At 35.3% G+C, this 21,996-nt stretch overlaps 1 protein-coding gene across 10 annotated transcripts; it reads left to right on the top strand.

Annotated features, from left to right (window-relative positions):
* The first annotated feature begins 7,008 nt into the window (after nucleotides 1-7,008).
* Nucleotides 7,009-10,555, top strand: LOC130932660 (aminoaldehyde dehydrogenase ALDH10A8, chloroplastic-like). Of its 10 annotated transcripts, none has more exons than XM_057862048.1 (10): nucleotides 7,009-7,595; nucleotides 7,678-7,826; nucleotides 8,054-8,146; nucleotides 8,241-8,274; nucleotides 8,718-8,813; nucleotides 9,135-9,215; nucleotides 9,488-9,568; nucleotides 9,693-9,749; nucleotides 10,010-10,127; nucleotides 10,318-10,555. In XM_057862048.1, exons 1-9 carry the CDS (start codon nucleotides 7,593-7,595, stop codon nucleotides 10,052-10,054), a joined length of 639 nt encoding a protein of 212 aa, XP_057718031.1. In that variant the 5' UTR covers nucleotides 7,009-7,592; the 3' UTR covers nucleotides 10,055-10,127; nucleotides 10,318-10,555. The 10 variants fall into 10 exon arrangements, with proteins under 10 accessions (XP_057718031.1, XP_057718030.1, XP_057718026.1 ...); XM_057862047.1 differs by having other exon boundaries at nucleotides 8,241-8,292; XM_057862043.1 differs by having other exon boundaries at nucleotides 8,241-8,292; nucleotides 9,102-9,215.
* The last annotated feature ends 11,441 nt before the right edge of the window (nucleotides 10,556-21,996 follow it).

Below are 21,996 nucleotides of genomic sequence, written 5' to 3'. Positions count from 1 at the left end.
AGCGAGAGGGAGGTGACGTCGAGAGATAGAGCTGCGCGAGGAAGGAGAGTTCTGTCTAACCGTCGCCACCACTGTTGCGAGTTGGGGGTTGTGCCGCCGAAGCTCTGTCGTCATCCATGGAGTCGCAGGTGTGCATCGCCATCCAGAGGAAGAGCGCCACGCTGAGGGAGAACCAACTGGAGAGAGGAAGAGGCGTCGCGTCTGCTGCGAGCCTGCCATCGTCACCCTCATCGCGACTTGTCACCGCCGCTGTGAGCCTCTTCTCCTGCCATTCAAGGAGCTGTGCTCCGTTGCCGTTTTGCCACCGTTGGAGCCGCCATCTCCTTGGTAAGCTTTAGCCCTGTTCTGGTTTTTTCTCATTGTCGATCAAAATCCTGGTTACTATAAGAGTTGTTGCTGAGATTGTTTGTGCCAGGGATTGGTTATCGTGAGTTGCTCCATCGTACGCCACCGTTAGAGCCATCATTCCGCTGCTGCCCCCTTGCTCTGAGCCGTTCCATTGTTGCAGCAAGTGTTGTTATTGTGGCTGCTCGATTTAGTCGCACCTCTTTAGTATGGTAAGCTATTCCTTGATTCAGTTTCGAACTTTAGTATGGTAAGCTATTTGATGGATTGCTGATGGTTGTTGACTTGTTTATTTCATTGTTGCTGCCTTGCTGGTTGTTCTGTTGAATTACTGAAACTGCTTCTGTTTTGTTTTGTTTTGTTTTGTTCTGTTGAATTACTGCAACTGCTTCTGCTTGTGCTGCTCCTCTGGTTCCTGATCTTCTGCCTCTACTGGTCTAGTTCATTTCGGCCGTTCTTCCTCCCCAGTAGTTCTCAGCATTGTCGTTCCCTAGTTGTTGTGCGTCGCTTGGTTGCTCGTTTTTGGTTCATCTCGGCTGTTCTTCCTCTACAGCTGTTCTTTTTTCTTTTTTAATTTGTCTTATGTTTTTCCTATAGCAGCTTTTTCATAGTGTTAGAAATAGTTAGAGCATAGCATCCATTGTTGGAAGCAAACAAATAATTGGTGGAAGTGCACCCAGCTTAAGAAAAATTTGCGCCTCACTTACCCATGCAAAAAAGAGCCAACGCCAAGTAAGGTTTTTCCTGCCTTTTTGTGAGCCTGTGTTTTATTTTTTCCCACTGTTGGTGAACTGATCATTGGAGACCTGATTTAATTGGCTATCTTTATATGCTTGACAGTTGAGTAGTTTCTTCCTCATATATATGAAAGATGATAGTATAGAGAGAATATATGATACTTTGAAGGAGTGTGCTGTCATTAGCAAATCAGCAGGGGAAATTGGTTTTTCTGTTCACAATATCTGTGCCACTGGCAGCTACATCCATGGAACAAATGGGACATCCAATGGTATTGATCAAAGGGGAGGCAAGAGGAAAGGTAATAGTTTATCCATGTTCTATAACTTCCATATCTAACTGTGTTAATAATGTTACATTTGTAGGAAGAGCATCATGCAAAGAGATCTATTTTACGCACTTTGGGTGCCTGATCTCTTTATGGAAACAAATACAACTATTGCTTTTATGAATAGAATGTTTCAATGAGGTATAGGTTTGAATTTGTATCCCCTTTGTCTGCAAAAGATAAGGACTGAATCTTATGTCTAAATTTTTAAATGTTTTCTGCTGCTTATTTTGTTTGTTTACATCTAGGTTTCTTGTGGTGGACTAGATGAGTCTATTTTACTAATTAAGAGCTGTCAACAATTCTCACATTATCCTTGTTACAACTTACACAACGAGATGTTTCAAAAGTTCAATTTTGATACAGAATGGGCTGTCAGACTTATATCAAAGATTACAAATGATGAAGATATCCCAATTAAGGGTAATGCCATTGTGAAGCATGTTATAATCTACTTATTAACATTATCATTCATTAGGATATATTTGATTTTGGAAAGAGGGAAGATGTCTGAACCTGTGCTTTTTTACTCATCTTCTCATATAATGACAATTCTTCTTTCATGATACACAGTGGAATCATCACATATGTACAACTCTTGGGGATGCAAATCAATGCAGAAAAAGTTCTTCTTCAGCATAAGAAAGAGCCTAGTTGAATTTGATGAAGTATTAGAGGTATGTTATGACGAGACATTTTAAAGACATAGTTGGTTAAGTAATTACTTTGTAGCTTGTTGTCATAATATTCTTGGTTAATTCAAATTGGTGAAAGTTTGTTTTGCCAAATTAGGCTTACTATTATTTTTGAATAAAAGCTAATGGAAAAAATTGTAATTAGTGTTATATCTTGTTTCTAATTTTTGTTTTTATTTTTCTCATTTACAGGAGTGCAAAAATAGTGACAACATGCTACCTAAAGGATTCAAGAATATTTTGATTTATAGAGACACTAATCTATGTTAAAACTTTTAACTTTTGGTTGAACTAGTGCAAGACATGTAACTTGCAGAACTAATCAATGTACTCACTAATGTTATTTTGTTTTAAAGCAATTTTAGCTAAATGAGACATGTTTGAATTATGTATGTTTTTACATATTATATAAATGTAAACTTGTTTAGTAAAATAGTTAATATATTAGTTAATTAAAAAAATAATTTAGTAAATTATGCATGCAATTTGTATTAAAAAAATTATTACAAAATAATTATTTTGCTTTTGTAACTAAAAAAACAAAATGTTACAAAATCAAGTTACATTTTGTAATAAAATTTTATGATAGGAAAAAATAGATTGTCACCAAAAATACTTTGAAGATCAAAATTTGTTATCACTTTTGTAACGACTTCTGGTTTTTTGTATCAAAAAAATTTGTTACAAAATATCACTTTGAATTGTAACAGTTCCGTTTTTTGTTACAAAAACTTTTTGTAACGAGACATACTGCAATGGCCCCTTTTTTTGTTACAAAATCCTTTTGTTTCAAAATTTCGATTATTTGTAACAATTTTTTTGTTACAAATATTATTTTTTCTTGTAGTGATATGATTTGAAATTAGTTCAAAATAGGACTTTTTAAAAATTCTGGGTCTTACACGACACACTACACCAACAGAGAGAGAACCACGAACAAGTCAGATTTCACGACCATCCTTGCTTGGGCTACTACAACCACAAGTCAATAATTGTCTCAATTCCATCTTGGAGCAAGCGGGATAAAACCATAATCCTTGCGTTTATCTAGGAAGCTTATATACCTTCCGGAAGCAAGCGGGACAAAACCACAATCCTTGCATATACCCCGGAAGCTCAAATATCAATCAAGCTCATTTTCTTCCTCCAATCATATCAACTCAATCTCATCATTCAATTATACCAATTTATTCTCATCATTTAATCAAATCAATTCAATCTCATCATTCAATCATTTCAACTCATTCTCATCATTCAATCATCTCAACTCATTCTCATCATTCAATCATCTCAACTCATTCTCATCATTCAATCATCTCAACTCATTCTTGTCAATCAATCATCTCAACTCATTATCATCATTCAATCATCTCAACTCATTCTCCTCATTCAACCATCTCAACTTATTCTCGTCATCCAATCGTATCAAATAGGGGTTACAAAAGTGAAAAAGTAGAGTGGAATAAGCAAAATAGTTAAAAATCACATTTTTAGCAAAATAGGACATTCGTGCATTAATGGGGGAGAAATCGTCGGTAAAGATTTTTCACAAAATAATCGCGTTGCAAGTATAGTTCTAAACCGACAATTCAACCTTAATCAAATTTAATATGTTTGTCACTTAAGCAAACCCAATAAAATTAACCGAAGTATTAAACCTCGGGTCATCTCTAAAGGAATTGCAGGGAAGTATTTTTACTATTGGTTATGGAAAAGTATCTTTTTGGGTTTTTGAAATAGGAGACAAGAAATATAAATAACAAGGAAGTAAAATAAAAATTAAGAGAAAGTCCTAGCAAGGATTGAGAATTTGAATACTTATCATCGTTATCATTATCAATTGTGATGGTAATTGACTTTTGCTTTCACTTAGTTAACCTCTAACAATGAACGAAAGTCAAGTGAGCAAAATCAACATAGGTTCACAAGTCCTAATCAAAGACTAGATTTAGTGAAGTCTAAGCCAACTATCAAGTCTCAATTACCAATCAACAAAAACCTTTTGATAACTCAAGAGTCTCTAAATAATCAATCCAGGTTAAGAGCATAAAAATCTAAATTAAATTCCTCCCAAGCATTTTATCAAACACTTGGAAGGCATAACATAAAAACATAGAAGAATAACAAGGATTATTAACTTTAAACAACCAATTGCAAGCATCAATAACATAAATTAAAGAAAGCAACAATAACCACAGAAAACATAAATTGCATTAATATGGAAATTGAATCTAACATCAAACATTCATAAACTAAATTGTCAACATAAAGTAATCAACAAGGAAAATAAATAAACTAGAATGCTAGAACAAATAAAAGTAGAAGAGAAACTAAATTAAAGGAACATTGAACCTGAATTTGGGAAGAAATTGAAAAGAGAACCCTAAAACCTAGAGAGAGGAGAAAGCCTCTCTCCCTAGAAAACTACATCTAAACCTAAAATTCTATGAATGAGAAGTGAATGATTGATTCCCCCACTCTGCAACCTCTAATCTGTGTTTTCAGGCTTGAAACTGGGTCAAAAATAGCTCAGAAATCTCCCCCAGCATTTTCTGATACGTGCAGCACGTGGCTCCGTCACGCATACGCATTGCCCACGCGTACGCGTCGCTTAACTTTTGCAAGGTCACTCATATGCGTGATCCACGCGTGCACATTGCTTAACTGCAAAGAAACTATGGCAAACTGTATATCATTTTGAAGCCCCGGATGTTAGCTTTCCAACGCAACTGGAACCGCCTCATTCGGACCTCTGTAGCTCAAGTTATGGTCGATTTAGTACGAAGAGGTCAGGGTTGACAGCTTAGCAATTCCTTCAATTTCTTGTATGCCTTCCACTTTTACATGTTTTCTTTCCATGCTCTAAGCCATTCATATCCTATAAACCCTGAAATCAATTAACACACATAACAAGGCATCGAACAGTAATAAGAGAGGATTAAAATTAGAAAAATTAGGGCCAAAGAAGCATGTTTTCAATCATAGCACAAAATTAGGAAGGAAAATATAAAACATGCGAATTCAACGAATAAGTGTGAGAATAATGGATAAAATCCACTAAATTAAGCACAAGATAAACCGTAAAATAGCTATTTATCATGCATACGCATGCTTCATGCGTACGCACGAGTTTCCTTCTGTGCGTGCGCATGGTATGCGCACGAAAAACATTCGATTCTGGGAATGCAGGTTGTGCGTACACATGCCTCGTGCGTACATGCAACTCCATTTTTGTGCGTGCGCATGACACTCACATGAAATCATTTCACTTCTATTTCACCCATCATGCATAGGCATGGGTCATGCATACGCATGACCTCAATTTTCTACAACTTCTGCAAAATTCTGTCCTAAACCTCCAAATTCAAACTCTCATAACTTTTTCTAAAAAATTTTGTTTTCCTTTATATGGTTTTAAAAGTCTTTCCACTAGCTTTAATTAAGACAAATCCCATCCAAATCTGAACTCCAAGTGCGAACTTATAGCCCGTCGAAGTTGGCTAAAAATTTGTTTTTACATAATTGTCATAATCCATCAATTTCATAAATTTTCAATTTAATTCAATCATAAACCATTCCAAAACAACTTATAGACATCCCAAACACTCATCCATACATCTTTAACCATTCCAAGCCTAAATCTTAGTTAACCCATTCCATATATATATATATATATATATATATATATATATATATATATATATATATATATATATATATATATATATACTCTTTTTCAATCAATAATCAAATCATCTCATCTCATTCTCATACAGCAATTCACACCACTTACCTCAACTTACCACATAGGAAATTCTTCATCCTATCATGGCCTCCAACCCAATTTACACAATTTACAATATTCATACACCTAATTATCAGTTAAAACTTCAACATACATACTCATTTTTATGCAACATAGCACCAACATATATCACAATATCCAATTGTAACAATATTACATAGCACTTCTTAATTCATCAAAACTCATTATTTTCACTCTCAATTTTCATGCCAAAACATATCAACCAACTCGACACTCATACTAACCATTATTCAAGCATATCAATAATCAATTCCATTCAACTTATCCTAGGGACAAGTAACCTAGGTTTTCACATAACCTTACATAATACCTACTCAAAACTACCACCCATACCATAATGTCGCAATTCCAAGCTTCCAAACTTTCCTTTTCAAAGTTTAAAATCTTATTATATAATTTGACATAATATTAAAAACTAGCATTTTCATAAATTGATGAACCAAGAGGAAAAAATGTTTCTTTACCTTTACCCACCGAAATTAGTGATGGATACGACCAATAACATAAGTTAGAAAATTCCCATAATATCAAAATCACTAAAAATTCTCGATACCCAAACAAAAAATGTGATTTCAGCTTTGAATGAAAAACTGTGGCTGAGAGTTCAAGTTACAAGTTAGGGCTTTTCCTCTCACCTCCCTCGTCTCTCTTCTATCCGATCTCTCTCAATAAAACACTACAAGAAAAAATGTCTATGGCCATGCTTTTTTCTTGCCACACTTTAAAAGCGTGGCCAAAAGTGGTCAATGGCGACGCTTTTATGAGGGTGGCAATTGATTAGAGATCTAGCCATGTTTTTTCTTGCTATGCTTAAAAAGCATCACAAAAAGAATCTATGGCCACGCTTTTATGAGGTGACAATTGATTAGAGTTTTTGCCACGTTTTTTTTGCCACGCTAGAAAAAAACAGGGACACTTTTAAAATGTGGCGAAAAGTTTGAGATCTTGGCACTCCTAAAAAAGCGTGGCGAAAAATTTTTGATCTTGAAACCCCTAAAAAAGTGTGGCGAAAAGGTTCCCATTCATAAAAAAAGAAACTCCCTAAATTAAAGTCCCCGACACGCTTACAAGACTCATCAGACCCTTCTACTCTTCTCCCCTGACACTTACACTAACGCTTTGAAACCGTAACACTCAGACTCTGTTGCTCATCCCCAACTCAGATAGAGCTCATCGTCGGCGCTTTCACTCTCTCCTCTGCCGGTGCTCCCTCTGTCGTCTCCCCTAACCCGTCTCTGCTGGCGCTCGCATTCCCTGCACTCACTGCTCATGGTGTCGGTCAGCCAACGGAGGTCGCCATTCCTTCCTCCACGCCGCCATTCTCTGCCCTCCTCCCTCATCATCTTGCTCAATCTTCCACCACCTTTGAAGTCCTCACTGCATGCATATGGCGTTGTCATACAGCTGCATTGCAATGACAAAACCCTAACACCAAGAAGTTCGCTTGCTTTGCACAGTCAATGCAAATTTTGACTGTGCTGTCGCCGCCACTAGAAGAGCACTCAATCGCAACAAAGGCAACGACTGGCCTTCTGCTTCCGGCGCTCACCGAGCACGCTATCTCCACGCCATCGCTGCTAAGGTCATCGAGAGAAAGGATCACCTCGCTAAGCTTGAATCCCTTGATTGCGGAAAACCACTTGATGAAGCTGCCTGGGACATGGTACTTCAATTCTGCTTCAATTTCAGATGATTCTCTCTTATTGTTACTGTAATTCTCTGATTCACGCTTGATTTTATGTTAGGATGATGTTGCTGGTTGCTTCGAGTTTTACGCTGACCTTGCCGAGAAACTCGACGGTAAGCAGAAGGCACCCGTTTCTCTTCCCATGGAAACTTTCAAGAGTTATGTCCTCAAAGAACCCATTGGTGTTGTTGGATTAATCACCCCATGGTATTTTCTTTTTCTTCTCTTTAAAATTTTCCTTATTAACTGATGTTAGAATCTAGAAGTTAGTTTCTATATAAGTGGCAATGAGTGATGAAAAAAAGAATAATAGTAGAATAGAAAGGTGGAAATTCAGTTGTTATGTATTATTTTTTGGTTGTTCGTTCATTGTTGTTACCTCTCTCTGTTAGCAAAATTCCTATCTTGATGGCTAACTAGATATCATGTTTTAGGAATTATCCTCTGTTAATGGCTACATGGAAGGTTGCCCCTGCTCTGGCAGCTGGTTGTGCTACGATATTGAAGCCTTTCGAATTGGCATCTGTGTATGTTTCTCAATAGCTCTTGCAAAATCTTTGCTTCATTTTGAGTCTTTGGATATTTTTCCTGAACTATAAGCTATGCTTTGCTTTATTTCAGGACATGTTTGGAGTTGGCTGACATATGCAAAGAAGTGGGCCTTCCTCCGGGTGTACTGAATATTCTCTTTATGTATAATAGATTAGAAATAAATCTAGTAACTGAAGAACAATGAATATACGAGAAGCTTGTACACCATACGGTTTTGGCCGTTCTTAAACCTGAACTCTAAAGTTCAAAATTAAAGCTTTTTCTTCGGTCATTACCTTTTTTTTCTTTCAAATTTTTAAATAAAGCTTGTCTTTTCTGCTCCTACTATATACACTATAGTATATTGTCTTTAAAATAAAGGATTTTCGCAGCATCGGTTTCCATAACGTTAATATTGGAAGGCTTAAAAAAACAAGTGATATTGGAATGTGCTAATTGTTTTCCTTAATTGGTCCTTATGCTAATATCTTGGGTCCTTAAACAGTAAATCAGTAAGTGTTCCATTTTATGGTGTTTTAATTGCCGTACATTTTTACTTCCTTGTAGTCTGAGATGAAGCACATTGGAATTGATACTGAAGCACTCAAAGAGCACTTTGGAAAGAAAGTTATGGAGCTTGAGGAGGAAAAAAGAATAATGCAGGTTTGGACATAGTTAAGTTTAAATACTTTTTAGATAGCACACAAACGAAAGGTTTTTTCTGGATTGGTTTATTTTTTGTCTACATTTTTTGTGTAACTTGTTTTCAAAATTTTGTAAAAAGAAGTCGTGAAAATAAGAAATGAAGACAGTAAACAGTATTTTTCTTATGTTTATGTTTTTCTTTTCACAATTATGAAAACAGAAAACATAAGAATGAAAACAAGGAATCAAACAAATCCTAAGTGTTTATTTTTCTCTTGTTTACTAATTCTGGAATGATAATGATAGCAAGAGAGTGACCCTTTGTTGCATGAGGTAAAGAATCTTTCAGTTAATATTGATGGACTAGCACAGAAATCTCAAGATGTTCGTGGCCAAAAAATGAAAGCACTGGAAGCACAGGTAATATCTCGATATTATTTTCATCGTAATTGTCCTTTTCCAATGTCAAATAGTGTTAAAATCTTGAACATCAGATTTTAGACCTCAAGAAGAAACAAGAAAACCAGGTGCAGCTACTAAAGCAAAAGGAGAAGAGCAAAGAAACTGCAAAAAAATTGCAAGCTGAAATACAGTACATCAAGGCTCAAAAGGAACTTGTGTTTAATTTTTCGAGCTACTTAATTATTGAAATTTTTACTTTGTATCTGATATTGGATTTATGAAAATTGTAGGTCCAATTGCAGCATAAGATGAAGCAAGAGGCAGAACAATTTCGACAATGGAAGGCTTCTCGAGAAAAGGAGTTACTTCAGGTGATTTGCTTCTTATGATCAAAATCTCTTGTTGATTATCACTGCTGATGTTATTAAACTACTGTTTAGAGTTAATATGATTTCCCTCTTGGTTATGAACTGTGGTATTTGTGCTGTTTTCCAGGCAGCTGTTGCACGTAGCTTTTGCAAAGCGATCTATATTTATGACCAGGACATACATGTTCGTACCTTATGACCGTAAGAATTCTGTACAGTACTTCAACACTTTTATCTTAAATTTTTATGGAAATACATGTTCGTACCTTATTACATAAATTGGCTTATTTCCTTAATTTTTCTTTTTTGTTTCGTTGGACATAAGTGATATTAAGTGACCTGGTATTTGCTTTTTGAGGCAAAGAAATAACTGAAAATCTGCTAAATTTTGTATATGTTCACATTTAGTTGCTGGAATTCCTTAGTTATTTTCTCATATTTCAGGCTTTGGCATCATACCTCATTAAACTTCATGCGAAGTGTAGTTAATGGAAACCAGAGTCCTGTAATAGTTGTTACCGAAGGATGCCAGGTGAATTTCCTTGTTGGAGGAGGACTTCTGGTAATAATGCTTGTTTCCTTTCTTTTATTCTTTAATCTTTTTTTAAAGTTTTTTTACAAGATAACACATGTTTTGGTTTGCGACTTTGAGTAATAGGCTAAAAGAAAATAAAGCTAGTATTGCCTAGAATGGAAAGTGAAGCTTCAAAATAATTTATCAATTTTGTATCTGTTTTTGCCATCTTTCGCAGGTAAAAGAGTTCACAAATGTTACAGATACAATTATGTATGATCTAAGAGAAGAAAGTTTAAGAGGGCTAGAGGAAGGAGAAACAACAAAGGACTTCGAATTTAAGTTGTATTTTTTTGTATGTTTCTTTGGATTTTATTTTTGGAATTTGAACTCGACATTTATTTTGTATTTGAGTATTAGTCTTTTAATGTATAAAATAATTATAGCAAAAATTATATATGTTTCTAATTATTGTTTGATTTGTCTTGTAATAAAAATTGGATACTATATTTATAGGTTTGGTAATAAGAAAGGACTGAAAATTTATGTTTTCGAGAAGGTAAAAATAAGAAAAAGAATTTTTTTTTAATTTTAAAAGCGTGGCCGTATCTTGCTTTAAAAGCGTGGCCGTATCTTGCTTTAAAAGCGTGGCCGTATCTTGCTTAAAAGCGTGGTCGTATCCTGCTATCGTCACGCTTTAAAAACGCGGTCATATCTCTCTATGCCATGCTTTAAAAGCGTGGCTATATTTCACATATGACTACATTTTTAAAGCGTGACCATATCTCCCATATACGGCCACGCTTTTAAGTGTGGCCATTTATAAAAAGCGTGGTGGTAGCTCAAAAAGCATGGCAAAAAGCTATCACCACGTTTTTTTCAGCTTTTCGCCATGCTTTAAAAGCGTGGCAATAGAGATGTTTTCTTGTAGTGAAATGGGGAAAATAGTGGCTGAAATCTCATTAAGTGTGGGTATATATATGGGAACTTGGGCCCATTTAGGCCAGTTCAATTGTTTTAGCTTGTTAGCCTAATTTTAGACCAAAACCTTTAAGATAAGCGTATTAATTTGTACCCTAAATATTTTTATTTCTCCAAATTATAGATATAAATTCTTTAATTTTTTTTCTCTCATTTAATTTATTTATTAGTTATCAATTAATTATTTAGTATTTTGTGAGATTTTACATGTAATATCGTAACCAAAACACCCATGAAAGGGACCAATATGCCACTGAGGGAGAGAACAACCACAAAGAGATTATTTTAAATCTAGATTTGGATCTCGAATCTATATCTCTGGAAACAGGAAAAAAAACACAAGAAAAAACCACAGAGCAACAACAAACAAATAAAAAGAAAAAGAGAGAAGAAAAGGCGGATGAAAACAAGAAAGGGGTGGTGGAAAGGTGTGGACGGCAAAAAAAAATGGAGGTGGTGAATAGTGTAACTGACGAAAGTGATAATGAGACAGTAAACAGAGAAGATAATGGATAGTTAGCAAGGAAAAGGAAAAGAGGAAGAGAATAGACAGAAGGAAGTTTCAAGAGGGGAACCGAAGTAAAGGAGTTGAAGAGCAGAGGAAAAGAGAAGAACACCATAGCCTAGACTGAGACGGCAGTGGCGACCCTCAGGAAGCTTCGTTCTTGTTCCCTTTGTGGGATAGAAGAACCTGAGATTGATGCTGATACTATCTCATATATCATGATTGTTATTTTGTGGTCACTATCATAAAAAAATATTTTTTATTTGCATTTACTATTTTATTGAAGTTAGGACTTAATTAATTTAGATTTTCCATTTAAAAGAAGAACACATTAGTTAGCCTATTGATTAAAAAAGAATAATATAATTAGTTTTTTATTTAAATTAATTAAATATAATATTTATCCGAATGTGTAATATGTAAACAATTTATAATTTTAGACTAACGCTAGTGAGTTTAATGAGTTTAATGTTAGTGTATTTTAAATACGTGCATTGTTGTAATGATTTAAATACAATATTACATACTCATATTATTGTGTTTGTATAGTTAACTAAATATTCGATTTAAAAAAATTAATAATTTAGATTTTTAAAATTAAAAAAATAATAATTTAAAATATTCAAATTATCCAAAATATGTAAAAAATTTATTGATACATAGATATAATATTTTGAATAATATTGTGTTAGTTTGATTTTTATTTTAAAATTTTTAAATATGAGTACAAAGATTGGATAATTATTTGATAATTAAAAGAATCTTATATTTAATAAAATAAATTAGTTAATTATTGTTTGTATTAGTATTTTTGTGTGTGTAAATACACTAACATCATATATTACGAATGCAATAATACGATTATATTTATTTATATTGGATTAAATTAAGTGGTTTGTTTCAAATCGAATATTTAATTTATTATATATATGAGTACATAATATTATATATTGAATAAAATTAGATGAAATGAAAAAAAAAATATATCAAACCAATATTTCACTATGCAAAGCATTACATCAATGTATCAAGAAACTTTGCACATATCTTGTATAATTTTAAAATTTTTAATTTTTAATTTAAAAATTTTAATTGTTAATTATTTTCAAATCGAATATTTAATTAATTATATGAATTAATACAATAATATGAATACATAAGATTATATTTAAATTTCGTTAGAAATATCTCAAATATACTAATATTAAACACATTATACTTATATCTCAGATATTCAGTACCTAATTTATTTTTTTTAGTTATAATCTATCATTTTCAAATACATAATATCTAATTTATGTTTTTAATATTTTTTCGTTTGTATCTTCAAAATGTTTAATATATATATATTTAAAATTATTTAAGTATTATACATTTTATATAGAAAGATATATACTATATTTATGTATGTCCGATGATGGATGAAACATTTGTGGCCGAGATTCAATGAGGCAACAGCCGGAAATGGGCCCCTGAATTGACAAGAGATTTTTATTTTATATTTCGGTGGGAGGAATTCACTGCCGAATGTTTTGGCATGCTTGTGTAAACTTCTTTATCTTCATGGTGTGAAATATAGAAAATTATCATAATTTATTATTTTTAATAATCTTTCAATTATTAATTAATTTTTTTAGTTTAATAATTTAATAACATATTTTAATTTATATTTTTAATGTTAATAATTAATTATTGATTAAAATAATAAATTTTAATATTTTTTAATATTTTTTATTAATTTTAGATTTAATTATTCTATTAGTCCTATAATTTTACTAAATTTTTAGTAAAATCATTATTTTTTTTTTTAATTGGATCCCTACAATATGATGGCTTGCATCTTTAGTAGTTTTTCTTGCATTAATTTCTTATTTTCTTAGGATTAGCTATAATTTCTTTTTATAATCTCATCACTTTTGAGTATCATTTGCTATTAAGATATTTTTAAAGTATTTTTGAGAAAATACAAAATTAAAGAGATAAAAATCAAGTAGTAAAAAAAGCACAATCAAAGGGCAAAGCATTGGAAAAGGCATGCAATCAAAGTATGTGAGGTTCAAAACTATACAAACCATGCAGTACAAGTCAGCGTGCCACGCCCTAGTTCTAGTGAAGAGGGCATGCAATGCACCCTGGAGCAAGAGGCAGGGGTGTGCCATGTCATCTATAGGGTGTGTAATGCCCTATGAGAAGAACAAAGTCGGTGTGTCACGTTTAGATGAGGGCGTGCAACGTCCTGGAGTATGAATCAACGGCGTGCCACGCAATGATACTGGCATGCCACGCTTTCAAGATAGCCATTCCCTTGAGAGCTGAGACACATGTGGCATGCAACTCCATGTGCAGGGCGTACCACGTCCTGGATCCTTTTGGAGGTAGCGTATAACACCCTGATGGGCGTGTAACGCTGACCCATCAAATGAAGGTGGCGTGTAATGCCATTGCTTAGCGTTACACGCCCAAACCCAAAGATTAAGCTCCAGTTACATGCTAGTGAGCCACATGCAATGCCAATAATGACTTCAACAAGGTCCAACTTCAAAGATGTGATTCCTAACTGATGAAGATTCTATTACGATTTAGATTTGAATTTGATTTGATTCTATTTTAATTCTAGGATTTGAATTCTTATAAATTATCTTATTTTGATTTAGATAAGACTTAGTTTTCAAAATTTGAATTAGAAGAAACCCTAGGCATAAATAAGTGAAGATTCTTCATGGAGAGGACATCTAGTTTCCTCCACACAGTTTCTTTTTATTGTTGTTTTTCATTCTCCATGAGTAACTAATACTTTTGTCAAAGGATTAGGAGCTCTGTTATGTTTATTTGGATTATTAATTTAAGTTTTCTTTTATTTTAAAGTATTGCATTGATCTATTTCATGATTGAGTATTTCTTTCTTCATCTTTAAAGGATGATAGTATCGAAAGGTATGCTAATCCTGTCTTGAATTTGTTTATTGCTTCAATAAGAACTAATATTCGAATTATGCTAGAAAACTCATTCACATGACTTTTTGAATCGACTAGACATGGCGGTTTTTAAAGTGTGCGACATGTACATAATTTTCAATCACTCTACTTACATAAAAGATATACCTACAATACAATAACTGAAGGTCATCACTACAAGTCGGCAAGACAAGGATAACAACATAAGCATTTACACAGTTAAAAGAGGTCGTGTTGTCATCAACCAAGAACATTACAGGTCTTACAACTCTTTGTACACACAATAAATACACTATATTTCCAAAATACGAAAATGGTGCCATCTTTAATAAGAAAAATGGCACCATTTGGGGCAACACAGAATAAAAATTCCACACTCAAATTCACAACAACAACAATGAAAGAAGCAACTTTTCACAATCGATTTTCATAACCCAGAATCATCAAGCATATAAAGAACTATTGAAAAAAGAAATAAAAAACAAAGAAGAGGCGGATCATCCAGAATGCAAAGAAAAGTTCAAAAGATCAAAGGAACCAACCTTGAGAAAATACAAAGTAGAGTCGATGCACAACAGCAGCAAGAACACTTACGATCCAAAACTTCCAACAAATGAACAAAAAATCTCGAACACAAATCCAAGATAAAGAAGTCTTGAAGAAGGAAAGGGAGTTACGAAGAGCCTTAAAGTGGAAATGAAGATGACATAGTTCAGAAGAAGAAACAAAAAAAAGAAAGAAAAATGATTTTTGGTATTTATAACACATTAGGGACAAAACAGCATTTCACGCCCCTCATTTATGACGTGTGCAGGTCCCAAGGTAATCGTAAAAGTAACGTGTGTAGTACTACGAAAAGACGCAACATTTCGAAATTTAGAAAAGCACGTCGAGTACCTGATACGTGAGCATCTTATCTATCTTTTCCTAGTGAATTTGCACTTAAATTGTTGAGTTTAATTAAGAATTAATTATATTTTAGCCACTATGGATGCTATTTTGAGTTTTGAGCAATTTTATTTATTTCAGGTAGAATTCGGTGGAATTTGACGGAGTTTTTGCAGCACAAGAATCAAAGGAGATAGCTGCGAGGAGCGACGCGCACGCGAGCCTGACGCATGCGCATGATCTAGAAGTATCCATGGCGACGCGTACGCGTGACTGACGAGCACGCGTGATTTGAAGATTTGCTCAGCGACGCGTCCGCGTGACCCACGCGTCCGCGTGACTCGCGAAGAAGACCAGCGACACGTCCGCGTGACTGACGCGTACGCGTGACATGCGCCACGTGCAGAAAAACACAGAAAGACGCTGGGAGTGTTTTCTGGGCTGTTTTGACCCAGTTTCCAGCCCAGAAAACACAGATTAGAAGTTGCAGAATGAACAAATCAAATGGTCCCCACCCATCAACTGAAGATCTGTTAATTAATTCGAATTTAAATTCAAATCTTATCTTTTAAGAAAAGATATTTTTTTTAGATTTTAAATTTACTAGGATTAGTTATAAATAGGAACTTAGATGCCATCAGATGGGAACACAGTACATTTTTACCAGAACCCTTATTTTTCTTCTCTGAACCATGAGTAACTAATCTTCCATTGTTAAGGTTAGGAGCTCTGTCTATTTTCATGGATTGATTCGTTTGATCTTTTTAATTTAATTCATGTCTTGATTTATATTTCAATAATTGTTTTCGTTCTTTATTTTATGAATATGGGTGGAACGGAAGTATGAACCATGTTCTAATTGAGTTCTTGTAAAACTTGGAAAAGCTCTTTACTTGAACAACAGCTTGAAAACATATTATACTGAATTTCTAATTGTTTGTATTTAACGGGATACGTGACATATAATCCCCTTATTTTTGAATAATTAGGATTCTTTTGGCAGATAAACTAGAAATTGATCATCACCCTCTAATTGGAATTAATTGACCAAGGAATTGGCAATTAATAATTTTTAGAGGAGACTAGGAAGGTCTAAGGAATTAGGGTCTAGTCACATATAGTTTGCCATGAAATTAAATCTTGCATGATTAAATTAATTAGTAATAAAAGTTAATCCGGAAAATAGATAACTCTGAAACCTTAACTGCTTTCTCCAATATTTTATTCCCAACTCATTGCTGCTTGCTTTCTGAAATTTTTAAAGTACTGTTTAATGCTCTTTGAATATCTCAAAACCATTTTCTGCTTGCCTAACTAATCCTATCAAACGCTCTTGTTGCTTGATCCATCAATCCTCGTGGGATCGACCCTTACTCACGTAAGGTATTACATGGTACGACCTGGTGCACTTGCCGGTTAGTTTGTGGGTTGTAAAATACCGCATCAAGTTTTTGGCGCCGTTGCCGGGGATTGATAGTGATTAACAAGTATCAGTTGTTTGATTGCTTAGATTAGGCATTTTAATTTTAATTTTTATAAAAATCTATTTTTTTAAATTAATAAATAGCACCAATATTTTTCTTAATTTCTGAAATTAAGTTTGGTGTTGTGATTTATTATTTATTATTTTTATTTTATTATTTTACACAGATTACCTCACTAGGAATTTTCTACACTCTGACGTAGAGATTCCCATCTTTTCTTGTTTTCTGCTTGTTTATGCGCAGGAACAGAGACAAAGAACATCTCTTAGACTTTGATCCTGAACCTGAAAGGACTTTCAGGCGGCGTTTACAACAAGCAAAACTTTACAAGGCTGCAGAATCCACTATGGATCCAATTAATACTGATAATACCAATGCGGCAAACCCGAATGGGAATGAATAAAGGAGAGTACTTGGCTCTTTCTCTGCTCCTACTGCAGATCTGTATGGAAAGAGCATTGTAGTGTCTCCTATTGCTGCGAACAACTTTGAGTTGAATCCTCAACTAGTCACTCTGGTACAACAAAACTGCCAGTATCACGGTCTTCCCCACGAAGACCCAAATCAATTTATTTCTAGTTTTTTGCAAATTTATGATACTGTGAAGACAAATGGAGTAAACCCAGATGTGTACAAACTCATACTCTTTCCGTTTGCTCTGAGGGATGGAGCAAAGCTATGGCTAGATTCTCAACCTAAAGAGAGTTTGGATACATGGAACAAGGTGGTCCCTGAGTTTCTCACTAATTTTTTTCCACCAAAGAAGCTGACTAAGCTTAGGGTGGAGGTTCAGACCTTCAGGCAGAAGGATGGTGAGACTCTGTATGAAGCTTGGGAGAGATACAAGCTACTGATTAGACAATGCCATCCAGATATGTTCTCCAAATAGACTCAACTAGATATCTTTTATGAAGGCTTGGGTGAAATGTCCAAGATGTGCTTAGACAATTCTGCAGGAGGTTCATTGCACAAAAAGAAGACACTAGAGGAGACTATTGAGCTTATTGAATTGGTTGCTAGCAACCAATATTTATACTCATCTAACAGGAATCCTGTGAACTCTGAGGCTCCTCAGAAGAAAGGTGTCATGGAAGTGGAAGCTCTTAATGCTATTCTTGCTCAGAACAAGCTTATGTCTCAGCAAATAAATCTACTTACTCAACACATGGGTGGCATGTAAGTCTCAGCTATCAACACCCAAAATCCACCTCAAGAGATCTCTTATGACATGGCAGGACATTTAGTGTAGAATGACAACTATGATTATGCTCAATCCTCTTCTGAACAGGTTAATTACATAGGGAGTGGTTCTAGAAATCCCAACAATGACCCCTATTCTCAGACATACAATCAAGGATGGAGAAATCACCCAAATTTTGGGTGGAGGGACCAACCCCAAAGACCTCAGAATTTCAACAATAACTCTTAGGGCGGTTTCCAACAGAACAGTTACAATAACCACCAATCTCAGCCTCAGCAAGCTAACTCTAAATCCAAGGAAGATTCTAATTGGGAGATGATGATGAGTTTTATGTAGGAAACCAGAGCCTCCATTAGAAACTTAGAAGTGCAAATGGGCCAGCTGAGCAAGCAAATACCTGAGAGGTCTACAAGTACATTTCCAAGTGATATAGTGGTGAACCCAAGAGAAGACTGCAAGGTTATTCAATTGAGAAGTGGTAAAACAGCTGGCTCTGAGACAATGGCTAATGAAGAGCTAGTTGAAAAGAAAGCTCTAGAGGAGAAAAAGGAAGAAGTGGATCATGCCCCTCCAAAGCATGCAGACAACCCATTTCCTGATTCTCTTGACACTTATCCTACCTTACCAAAGGCTCCTGAATAGAAGCCAAAAATGCCATACCCTCAGAGGCTTCAAAAGGCTTCCAAAGAAAAATAGTTTTCAAAATTTTTAGATGTCTTCAAGAAGCTGGAGATCAACATTCCCTTTGCAGAGGCTCTTGAGCAAATGCCTCTCTATGCTAAATTTATGAAAGAATTATTGACCCACAAGAGGAACTGGAAGGAACAAGAAACAATGGTGTTAACCAAGGAATGCAGTGCCATTATTCAACACAACCTTCCTGAGAAGATGCCAGACCCAGGGAGCTTTGTCATTCCTTGCACCATTGGAGAAGTCACAATTCAGAGAGCTTTATGTGACCTTGGAGCCAGCATCAATCTCATGCCACTCTCAGTAATGAAAAACTTCAAATTGAGGAGGTAAAACCCACTCGTATTTCTCTTCAACTTGCTGATCTTTCTATTAAATTACCTGTGGGTGTTGTTGAGGATTTACTTGTTAAAGTAGGACCATTCATCTTTCCTGTTGATTTTGTTATATTAGACATGGAAGAGGAGGTAAAATCCTCTATTATACTTGGTAGACCCTTTTTAGCTACAGGTAGAGCTCTGATTGATGTACAAAATGGTGAATTAACCCTGAGGGTCAATGAAGAACAGGTGGTCCTTCATGTCTTTGAAGCTCTCAAGCACCCTAATGATTCTGAAGGGTGTATGAAAATAGATGTTATTGAACCACTTGTTCAAGAGGTACTGAAAGCTGAGGTGCTTGATGACATTCTGGATCTCATCTCTGAGTATAAATTAGTTGAAGTTGATAATTCACCACCCCAGAAGACTATGGTTTACATGCCTAGAGCAGAGGAGGAAGCCCCCAAGCTTGAGCTCAAATCTTACCCCCTTCTCTGAAATATGTGTTCTTGGGTGAGAATGACTCATATCCAGTGATTATTAGCTCTTCACTGAAGCCTGAAGAGGAACAGGCGCTTATTTTAGTGCTCAAGAGTCATAAAACAGCTCTTGGGTGGACCATTAGTGACTTGAAGGGGATTAGTCCAACCAAGTGTATGCACAAGATCCTCCTTGAAGATGATGCTAAACCAGTTTTGCAACCACAAAGGAGACTCAATCCAACCATGAAAGAGGTGGTCCAAAAAGAGGTAATGAAACTATGGGAAGCAAAAATTATTTATCCTATTTCTGACAGTCCTTGGGTAAGTTCTGTGCAGGTAGTTCCCAAGAAAGGAGGGATGACAGTGATCAAGAATGAAAAGAATAAGCTTATCCCCACAAGAACAGTTACAGGGTGGAGAATGTGTAAAGACTACAGGAGGCTCAACACTGCTACAAGGGAGGATCATTTTCCCCTGCCTTTCATTGATCAGATGCTTGAGAGGTTAGCTGGTCATGTATTTTTATAATTTTCTAGATGGATATTCTGGATATAATCAAATTGTAGTGGACCCTCAAGATTAGGAGAAGACAGCATTCACATGCCCTTTTGGAGTATTTGCCTACAGAAGAATGCCTTTTGGACTTTGTAATGCTCCAGCAACTTTTCAGAGGTGTATGCTTTCAATTTTTTCTAATATGGTTGAAAAGTTTATTGAGGTATTTATGGATAACTTTTCTGTTTTTGGTAATTCTTTTGAATCCTGCCTTAAGCATTTATCTCTTGTCTTAAAACGGTGTCAAGAATCAAACCTTGTTTTAAATTGGAAAAAATGTCATTTTATGGTTACAGAAGGTATTGTTCTTGGACACTGAATTTCAAGTAAGGGAATTGAGGTGGATAGAGCAAAGGTAGAGGTAATTGAAAAATTACCACCACCAACTAATGTTAAGGCAGTCAGGAGTTTCTTGGGTCATGTAGGATTTTATAGAAGATTTATAAAGGATTTTTCTAAAATTGCTAAACCTCTAAGCAACCTCTTGGTTGCTGATGTTCCTTTTGTCTTTGATTTTGATTGCTTGCATGCTTTTGAAACTCTGAAAGCAAACCTTACCTCTGCTTCCATTATAGCTCCCCCTGACTGGGATCTACCATTTGAATTAATCTGTGATGCTAGTGACTTTGCTATAGGAGCTGTTTTAGGACAGAGGCATGGTAAACTTGTACATGTCATTTACTATGCCAGTCGTGTGTTAAATGATGCCCAAAAGAATTACATAACTACAAAAAAGGGATTATTAGCTGTTGTGTATGCTGTTGATAAGTTTAGGTCCTATTTACTTGGTTCTAAGGTTATTATTTATATTGATCATGCTGTTTTGAAGTACCTTCTAACCAAACAGGATTCTAAACCAAGATTAATCATATGGGTGTTGCTCCTTCAGGAGTTTGATATTGAGATAAAAGATAGGAAAGGGTCAGAGAATCAAGTAGTTGACCATCTTTCTAGAATTGAGCCTAAAACATGAGTACAACCACCCACAGTTATGATTGAGACGTTCCTAGATGAGCAATTGTTCCTCATTCAGCAGGCACCATGGTTTGCAGACATTGCAAATTATAAGGCCATGAATTTTATCCCAAGGGAGTACAGTAGGCAACAAGTGAAGAAGCTATTGACTGATGCAAAGTACTACATTTGGGAAGAACCATACCTTTTTAAAAGGTGTTCAGATGGAATCATCCGGAGGTGTGTCCCAGATGAAGAAAAACAGCAGATTCTCTGGCACTGTCATGGTTCTGAGTATGGAGGCCACTTTGGTGGCGAAAGGACAGCTACAAAGGTCCTTCAGAGCAGATTTTACTGGCCGACTCTCTTCAGGGACTCAAGGGCATTTGTGAAGCACTATGGCAGATGTGAAAAAGCTACAAATCTCCCTGCAAACCATGAAATGCCACAGCAGGGGATTCTTGAGGTTGAATTGTTTGATGTGTGGGGTATTGATTTCATGGGAGCTTTCCCACCCTCACATTCAAACAACTATATTCTAGTGGCAGTTGACTATGTGTCCAAGTGGGTGGAAGCTGTGGCTTTGCCCACCAATGATGCCAAAGTGGTAATGAGTTTCTTTAGAGATATATCTTTAGTTGGTTTGGTGTCCCAAAGACACTCATTAGTGATGGAGGAAGCCATTTCTGCAACCGACAGCTGGACTCTCTTCTGTAGAGATATGGAGTCCGTCATAAAGTTGCAACCCCCTATCACCCTCAGACAAGTGGACAGGTTGAAGTTTCCAATAGGGAACTTAAGAGGATTCTAGAGAAGACCGTCAGTGTTTCAAGAAAGGACTGGTCTAAGAAGCTTGAAGATGCTCTTTAGGCATACCGGACAGCGTACAAGACTCCCATTGGC

The sequence above is a fragment of the Arachis stenosperma genome, chromosome 6 (assembly GCF_014773155.1).
Source record: "Arachis stenosperma cultivar V10309 chromosome 6, arast.V10309.gnm1.PFL2, whole genome shotgun sequence".
In the NCBI taxonomy this organism is placed as follows: domain Eukaryota; kingdom Viridiplantae; phylum Streptophyta; class Magnoliopsida; order Fabales; family Fabaceae; genus Arachis; species Arachis stenosperma.
The sequence above is the reverse complement of the archived record's forward strand: the minus strand, read 5'-3'. Positions and strand labels throughout refer to the sequence as shown.